This window comes from Trichechus manatus, unplaced genomic scaffold (genome assembly GCF_000243295.1).
Source record: "Trichechus manatus latirostris isolate Lorelei unplaced genomic scaffold, TriManLat1.0 scaffold00008, whole genome shotgun sequence".
Taxonomy (NCBI): domain Eukaryota; kingdom Metazoa; phylum Chordata; class Mammalia; order Sirenia; family Trichechidae; genus Trichechus; species Trichechus manatus.
The window spans coordinates 4,048,304-4,057,623 of NW_004443944.1; the positions used below are offsets into that span (position 1 = coordinate 4,048,304).

Genomic DNA, 9,320 nt, shown 5'->3' on the forward strand with positions numbered 1-9,320 from the left:
CAAACTGACATCAGGAATAAATGCGTCTCCTAACCAGGTGACTTCTTCTAAAGGGACAGCACTCATTTCCGGATAAATAAGGAACAAGTTACTTTTATCACGTTATTTTAATTTTATGCTAATTGCATTTCCATCTGCTCTTCTAACCACTCCTCCCCAACACTTTGGGGTTAAGAAGGCAGACAGGGACACGTGAAATTTACGGCAATGTTTTTCGGATATACCCAGGAATGCTGAACTGTGATTGTCATTACACTGTTCATAATTAAGACAGGAGAGTAGGAACAGAATTTCATCCTGAGCACTTCATTGAATGAACCAGGAAGAAAATAAAAACAAATCCTGAAAAAGAACTCCATGAAAAGTAAAACAAAACCGTGCCAGAAAAAGCAGGCAGTATTTTCTTTTGTTGTTTCCTTGACCACAAAGAGGTAAAAACACAAGTTGGCCAAGATTTATATGTATTCTGCTTTATTATATGCAAAACCAAACATACAATAATTATAACATCAAATAACAAACGTGCTGAATACTGTCAGGCCATTTGGAATGGTACTCTGTACATAAACAAATAGTGAATACTGCTTCACTGTGACTGGACATACAGGACCACTAGGAGTTTGGTATTTTTGTGTAACTACTCAAGTAAATTATCACAAAAGAGGAAACAAACAATACCTGTATCATGGAAGCCAGAACTTCTTATGTCTCTCTGGAAACAAACCTAATAGGTCCAAGAACCACCACAAATCCTCTTCTTTTCTGCAATCATAGGACCAATGACATCCTCTCCCCAAACTCTGTCATCAACCACCACTTCACGCCCTCAAGTTAGTTATGGCCCTTCAGCCTGCTTAGCCGTTAAAGGCTTGGGAAATAGTCTCAACCTAAGCCATCCAAGTGAATACTGATGTATTTCACATTTCAGTTTTGTACTTTATTACAACTTTGTCCATCAACTGAGTCTAAGCCTGAAGAATGTCTTCTTACATTCTCTAAACATACTTTTTGGTTGCTTTTTTTTTTTTTTTAACCATGGATTGTTATTATTGGTTCAAATACAATGAGTCTGTAAACAACTCCCTGGAAATGAGGCACTTTTAGAAATACAATGGCTCATGTCACTAGACCGTCAGGACACTCAGTGGTTTTGAATCAATGAACTGAATGAGTTCACAACTTGACTCCTCACAGCTGTCTGCTCGAAACAGGAAGATTCTCCTCTACAGCGTTTGGTGCACTAAGATGTGGTAGGTGTGTGTATCAGAAATCATAAAATTACTAATTGTGCTTATGTAAATTCTGCAACAAATCTCACTTTAAAAAACGTAACACTGTTCATGAGGAGCTCTGAGCCAATCACAACGCTACTGGCTAAAACGCAGGCTCAACCAGAGACGACCAGTAAACAAGCAGTCTCTTTCTCAGGCTTTTCCGTCTTAACATATTACTGTCGGACTATTCCCCAAAGACACCAAAAACACCAAAACCCAGACCTGTGGCCATCGAGTCGATTCGGACTCATAGCGACCCTACAAGACAGAGTAGAACTGCCCCATAGGGTTTCCCCCAAATGAAGCCACCAAAATCAATTAAATGAGCTAGGAACAAACATAGGAACATTCGAGGCATTGCCTAGAAATTTCTCAATCACGATGGTCTTCAGGAAAAGTCCAACACTCACCCTTACCCAGTCGGGATTGCTGAGATTGCCACAAGGACACATTCCTGGGAAAGGCAACCGCTCAGTGTAAACCTTTCAGTGTTAATACAAGGAGTCCAGGTGTAGTGACATCATGCTCGCAAAGATGCATCAGCCAGGAAACACCATGAAGAGCTGCGTAACAGTCGAGCAGAGAAATGTCTCAGTGAGGCGCAGGCACGGATGATGGGCTAACTCAGCCCTCACAAGCTAAAGGGCTTAGGAACCACAGAAGGGAAAGAGTCGTGCAACATTTTCAAATACAATATGTCTACTGAGTACAAAAGTTACAGTGTATTTGAGGACTATGGGAGTAACGCCTACTGTATGTACATCTTTCACTCACATAAAAAGGTGTAAGATCTTATTGTAAGCACAGGCTCTGCCCAGTAGGGTGGTGTGAGAAATAAAGAATGTCAGAGGGAATCTGTAAAGATCGGGAAATAAAGTCCTGGAAGAAAAGGTTATCCAAAAAAATCTCCTACCTTGCTTTGTACGATTAATATCAGATTTTAAAAGGGATCTTAACATCACCCCTTTGCACATTATTTTAATTATAAATGCATCTTGTCCTGTTATGCTGGTGACTTCTAAAGGGCCTTTGGTGACATTTACCACTGTGTGAGAAGTTTGCAAAATATACACTTTCAAATAAAAAATGTCAAGGGTCGTTTGCCCCCAAAAAACATAAAAATAGAAATGTGTACGTAGAAAACAAATGGAATTATTGTTTGAAGGGATAAAATTAACGACAGTCATTAAAATATACTGCATATCAAGTAGTAGCCGACCAAAGTTTTTGAAAGATGTTCACAAGTCTCAACAGAAAGCTCACCGCACAACTGGCGAAGCAAGCAGATGTTATTAACTGCAATGAAATGAGAAGCACTTCAGAGAGCTAGGAAGCTAGAGGACCAGATAAGGATGTTAAAACCATATTCATTAACTTGATTCAGAGTCCCCCCTCCATCCTGAAATGGCCCCTGAAATCCTCCCTCCAGCCCCCCAAAAAAAAGGGAGTTGTTAAATCCTGTTCTTGAAAACTATATAATTTTTAACCAAAGACATCAGGCCCCAGGCCCCAAATCTGTAACTTAATAACTGTCCCATGTAAAGTGGTTCCATGTGGTTTTATCCTATTATAGGCTCTTCGTTTACAAATTCTGAAAAGTGATTTTCCCGTGGCTCCTCTTTAAGGAAACCATCGCGGAAACCATACATTCCAGAAATTCTAATGTGTCAAATATTTCATTCTCACTAAACAGCAATGATCATGCTTGAACCCACTGACTTTTCAACTGGAAAACGTCTGCAAATTATTTTAACATCAGTTTAGAGAACTCAAAAATGGACCTCCCCAACCATCTCTAAATGTAAAACGTCTTAAAAACAAAAACACGGGGTAAGGGGAAAGATATTAAAGCACTAGATTCCACTGGCTCTAAAGAGCAAGCAGTTTAGTGATACATGCATGACTTCACTTCCATATAAAAACTCCCCTGCCCTACTCCTGCACTTGAGGGAGAGCGGAAGCTTCTCTTAGGGGTGAAATGGATAGAAATCATGCTTGAATAGCTGATACAAAAGCAAGGGCATGGGGGAGAGGATGGCCGAGAAGCACTACTATTCCAAATGTTGAGGATTGTACCCCATTGAAGATCACACGTACTATGTTACCTACTCATGCGCAAGCGAGTATCAGGAGATAAAATTTACTTAGCTCTGTTCTACAAAGAAATGCAGGCTGATACTTGTGTTTCCTTGAGGCTGCCTGGAAAGTCATCTTCCTGCCCCTTTCTTTATATGACACCTAAGTTGGTTAATTTTTATTGAAAGGGCTCTCATTTGCTTAAGACTGTTACTACAAAGAAAGGCTTATTGAAAGGCACCTCTCTTTGAAAACCACCCTATTGGGGGTTTAAAAAAAAAAAGCCTGTTGCCAATGTGGAGTCAGATTCTGACTCATAGCAACCCTATAGGACAGAGGAGAACTGCCCCATAGGCTCTCCAAGGAGCAGCTGGTGGATTCAACTGGTGACCTTTTGGTTAGCAGCCAAGTGCTTAACCACTACACCACCAGGGCTGCTGGGGGTAGTGAGTGGAATAAAGAACCAATCAACTACTCCAATGCCAGTCACCATAAAATGTCTTAAAAGTCACAGTATTGTAACTTTGGAAGCACTCTATATTTGAATACCCATGGGTCTTCACAATTCATCATTTCATCTGTTATTCGAATTTATCTGTGCTTTGCTTTACGCCGTTGGTTTCAAGGTTTTTCTCACTGGATGTATTGGCACGACTGCCATTACTGGCGTTTCCCTTTTTCTTGAGATGTGCGTGTGCTTGTGTTCCGGGGGCCTTACAGGGGACTGCCAAGTCAAGAATCATGCCTGAGGGTTTGGGGATTCCGAGATCTCCGCTGGTGTGAATCCTGGAGCTGCCGTCACCGCACGCCAAACCCCGACGCTGCAGCTCGTCACCGCACACCAAACCCAGACGCTGCAGCTCGGTGCCCTTACCTATCTTCCTTTTCTTCCCCTCCCTCCTCACTTCCAGGACCTGCTTCTTTGAACATGACCTGCTGCTACCCCGGGCGTCCGCAGGTCTGGGGGAGGTCTGAAATGCGACATACCGACAGGTGTCTTCCTGGCGCAAATCCTTCTTTTGTGAAGGACCTGGCTTCGAAGCCCCTTCCTGCTGAGGTAGTGGCTTGGGTAGAGCAGCAGCAATGAGCTTCCTTCTCCTGGGGCTCTTCAGGGCCCAGGAGGTTCCAGGGGCAACTGGCGGCCTTGTTTTGGCCCCCTTCCCTTTCTCAGTCTGCACGGTCTGGATCTGCAGCCACTCGAGCTGAACAAGCCGATTGATGTACCTCCTGAGAAGTCCTCCTGCTCGGGGCACGGCGTCCAGCTTGCCCTCCGAGTTCAGAAGCACGGCCATATCCTGTAGGTTCCAGGAGTTGAAGGGGGGTGGGAGAAAATCAGGGTAACAGTATCCAGGCTTTGAGTGGTCTTGATCTGGGGAACGACGGAAACAGGCTGGATTGATCTCTTCAGCTCTGAGCTGAAGATCCGGCGGGGTGAGAGGCGAAGTGTGGATGGGAATTCTCTCTGAGTCCGAGAGGTCACTTCCACTGTCCTCATCAGCATCCTCTTTAAAAATCCTCATGGACTCAAAGTCCAGAAACAGTTTGTTCCCTGAGGCCCCCTGACACCTGGGACTGAGCGGACTCCTTCCAAGCTTTCCTTGTGGGTAAGTGCTTTCTGGAGGTTCATCCTCAGCCTGCTGGGAGGTCGCTACGAGGCTGCTTTTCAGCTGGGAAGAAATGCGGGGGACTTGGGGTTTATTCTGTCTTTTTCCTGAAGAGTTCTTTACATGTTGTACTTTCCTCCAAGATGGCTCAGCATTCATGGTGCTGTGAAAAAGAACACCGCAGTTAGCAGCAGGCGTGGCAAAAACTGGCCTCTATGATTGAACGGACAGAAGAAGGGATCCTCCAGCTCTACTTGTCAGGTATCGCTGCCATTGTTGTTAGACGCCACCAGCCGATTTCTACCCTTAACAACTCCACGTGACAAAGGAGAACTGCCCATAGGGTTTTAGAGGCTGTCATCTTTACCGGAGCAGATTCAGGTATTTCTCCCCGGAGCCTCTGGCTGGCTTAGAACCACCCACTTATAAGTTAGCATCCAAGTGCTTAACCACTGTGCCACCAGGGCTCCTTTGTTAGGAATTACTCAACCTGTTACCGTGGATTCCAACTTAAGAATTAAAAAACTGAACACCTTCTAACTCACAAAACAAGACCTGACCTCCTAGCCTGACAGAGACTGGAGAAACCCCGAGAGTATGGCCTCCGGACACCCTTTTAGCTCAGTAATGAGGTCACTCCCAAGGTTCACACTTCAGCCAAAGATTAGACAGTCCCGTAAAGCAAAAAAGAGACTAATGAGCACAACAGCCCAGGGACAAGGACTAGAAGGCAGGAGAGGACAGGAAAGCTGGTAATAGGGAAACCAAGTTTGAGAAGGGAGAGTGTTGACATGTCATGGGATTGTTAACCAATGTCATAAAACAATATGTGTACTATCTGTTAATGAGAAACTATTTGTTCTGTAAACCTTCATCTAGAGTACAATAAAAATAAACAATTCGGGAAAAAAACTGAAGGGCCATTGATGGTTATGAAGAAGTGGAGGGGTAAAGAGGGGAAATCACTAACTAGATAGTAGACAAGTGTTAATTTTAGTGAAAGGAAAGACAACACACAATATTGGGGAAGTACGTACAACTTGACAAAGGCAAAGTCATAGAAGCTTCCTAGATACATCCAAACACCATGAGTGACCGAGTTACTGCGTTGAGGGCTGGAGACCATGGTCTCGGGGGACATCTAGATCAATTGGCATAGCATAGTTCATAAAGACAATGTTCTACATCATACTTTGGTGAGTAGCGTCTGGGATCTTAAAAGCTTGTGAGCGGCCATCTAAGATACATCCATTGGTCCTGTCACATTCGGAGCGAAGGAGAATGAAGAAAACCAAAGACACAAGGAAAATATTAGTCCAAAGGACTAACGAACCACGTGAACCATAGCCTCCACCAGGCTGAGCCCAGAAGAACGAGATGGTGCCCAGCCACCACCACCGACAGCTCTGACAAGGATTACAACAGAGAGTCCCCGACAGAGCAGGAGAAAAATGTAGGACAAAATTGAAATTCACAAAAAAAGACCAGACTTACTGGTCTGACAGAGACTGGAAGAACCCGAGAAACTATGGCCCCCAGACACCCTGCTAACTCAGAACTGAAGCCACTCCCAAGGTCCACCTTTCAGCCAAAGAACAGACAGGCCTATAAACAAATAATAACACATGAGGAATGTGCTTCTTAGTTCAATCAAGTATAAGACACCAAATGGGCAACACCTGCCCAAAAGCAAAGCTGAGAAGGCAGGAAGGACATGAAAACTGCATGAATGGACATAGGGAACCCGGGGTGGAAAGGGAAAGTGGGAGAATGCTGACACATTGCAGGGAATGCAACCAATGTCCCAAAACGATTTGTGTATAAATTTTTGAATAAGAGACTAAAAAAAAAAAAAAAAATTGAAGGCCTCCAAACTCCTCTGCAGAACAAATAGTTTTACAGAACAATATTTACATGGAATTCTATTTAACAAATGTTATATGTACATGTGCCCGAAGTGAATGCATGGATTCTATTTTATGTCAAATATTAACACTTAAGAAAATCATTGACATTTCTCAAAGTGTTAATGTTATAATCTTATGGCAATTGTGTGTGCTTTAAAAAACACTAATTTGGAAAAAGTTTGTCACAGAACTCTCATTCTGTTGTTAAATGAACTTGTGTGCTGAGGAGTTGATCCCAACTTATAGCAACCCTATAGGAGAGAGTAGAACTACCCTGTAGGTCATCCTAGGCTGAAATCTTCACGGGAGCAGATTACCAGGTCTCTTCTCCTGCGGAGCCACTGGTAGGTTAGAACTGCCAACCTTTTGGTTAGCAGCCAAGCACTTAACTGTTCTGCCACCACGGCTCCTAGCTGTTAATGACTAACCCGTTGCCACTAAGTCAACTGCGACTCATAGCAACCCTATAGGACAGAGCAGACCTGCCCTGTAGGGTTTCCAAGGAGTGGCTGGTGGATTTGAGCTGCCGACCTTTTGGTTAGCAGCTGAGCTCTCGACCAATGCACCACCAGGGCAGTGTTTAATAACATTAACAAAGAAAATCCACAGATTTCTGTTATGTACCTGTTTTAAATTACATATACATAAGATGTAAAACGCCAAGTTTTACAGAGTTTGACCACCAATTGGTAGGGATTCTGAGCTACTAAAATCTTAACATGTAAGGGTGGCATACACAACCTATCCCTTAACCCGAAAGCTCACAGAAATGCTTTCAATAGGAGGCACACTCAGGAGAATTGGTTTAAAGGGTGGAAACAAAATCGTATGGTGCCTTATCACACAATATGAATGAAAAAATAGGGTTAATGTTACCTTGTGAATGGCAGGAAAATGGAATTAATTAACACTGTGTGCATTACACACACACACACACACACACACACAATTACAGAAGCCCTGGTGGCGCAGTGGTTAAGAGCTATGGCTGCTAACCAAAAGGTCAGCAGTTCAAGTCCACCAGGCACTCCTTGGAAACCCTATGGGGCGCTCTACTCTGTCCTATAGGGTCGCTATGAGTCAGAATTGACTTGACGGCAATGGGTTACGTGCGTGTGTGTGTGTGTGAATACAGTATTCATTAATTCCATCTACCTGCCATTTACAAGGTAATATTAATCCTATTCTTTCATTCATATTGTATTATAACATGGCGCTTTGGTGACGCAGAGGTTAAACGCTTGGCTACTAACCGAAAGGTCAGCGGTTCAAACCCCCCAGCTGCTCCTTGTGTGGCAGTCTGCTTCCGGAAAGATTACAGCCTTGGCAAACCGATGGGGCAGTTCTACCCTATCCTGCAGGGTTGCTATGAGTTGGCATCAATTCAGTGGCAATGGGTTTGGTTTGGTGTGCATTACTAGTATAACAACTAATTCTTTCTGGAATAATTTTCTCTTCACATCAGAGCTGTTATACTGTTAAAACTTCTGTTGACAACTAGCCACCAGCATGTATCCATAAAGGTTAATTGTTATCAGCATCCTTTTTACATAAAACGAACCTAACATAGAAAAGAAACTTAGCCCAAGCTGCAGATTCTGCCAATGTGGTCAGAAACATGACTTGTAGAATCCTTACCAACTAGCAGTATTTAAAACAATTTTGCCAGCTCACGTTTGCTCGTCACATAAATGTACATATTTTTACCCACAGACACATTTTTTCCCAGTCACACACAAATGCAATCTGGAGAACTGAAGTAACTTATCTTTTGCAAGATAAAGCAATTATATAAAAAAAAACCTATTTACCTGTTTTTCTCATAAGATTCATTCACCCTATTCCCCTTCTTGAAAAAAATACACGGCTCATCATCATCTAGGGTTCGACGGACCGTCTGAAAAACAGACATGTAGTAATAAATAGTGTGATACACACACACCCCAAACAAACAAAAAGCAAATCGAGACACGTTTCTCCTTCAAAGTTTACATCACCTTTTCTGTAGTGCTCGGAATATTCTTGCTCAATTTGCTGGAAGATGATGACAGCTGGGGAAGTGATTTCTTTATTCCTCTTATATTTGGAAAGGACTCCCGGCTCTCAGAACTAGAAGCAACAGGGCACTGTCAAGTTAGTATTTATCGTGAATGGTCCTAACACCAGTATCGCGCTGGTTTTTCACTTGATTGATTTTTAATATTTGCAGAGTGAAGAAATATTGGAGGGGGTTTACATAAGTTGCCTTATGTTTACAGTTTAGCCTTCTTTCCTTGTTTCTTATTCACAGCAGATATTAGATATAAGATCCCACTAGTATAAATACTGCAATGGGTCCTCTCTTTCTCTCTGTATCTATGTGTGTATGTGTGTGTGTCCTCTCTTTCTCTCTGTATCTATGCGTCTCTCTTTCTCTCTGTATCTATGCGCGTGTGTGTCCTCTCTTTCTCTCTGTATCT

The 9,320-nt window shown here is 42.9% G+C and overlaps 1 protein-coding gene across 5 annotated transcripts in view; it reads right to left on the minus strand.

The window, feature by feature from the left end:
• Positions 1–39: 39 nt before the first annotated feature.
• Positions 40–9,320, minus strand: part of FAM217B (family with sequence similarity 217 member B) — a 12,131-nt gene continuing 2,850 nt past the window's right edge. For 2 of the 5 annotated variants that reach the window (XM_004370524.3, XM_023742619.1), the window contains exons 2-4: positions 8,859–8,970; positions 8,673–8,758; positions 1,006–5,117 (exon numbers count right to left, since the gene is read on the minus strand). In XM_004370524.3, coding sequence (XP_004370581.1) covers positions 3,932–5,113 — 1,182 coding nt within the window. In that variant the 5' untranslated portion in view covers positions 5,114–5,117; positions 8,673–8,758; positions 8,859–8,970 and the 3' untranslated portion in view covers positions 1,006–3,931. Of the gene's footprint in view, positions 763–1,005; positions 5,118–8,672; positions 8,971–9,320 lie in introns of those variants that run through there. The other 3 variants (XR_002825906.1, XR_002825903.1, XM_023742616.1) reach the window with 3 other exon arrangements.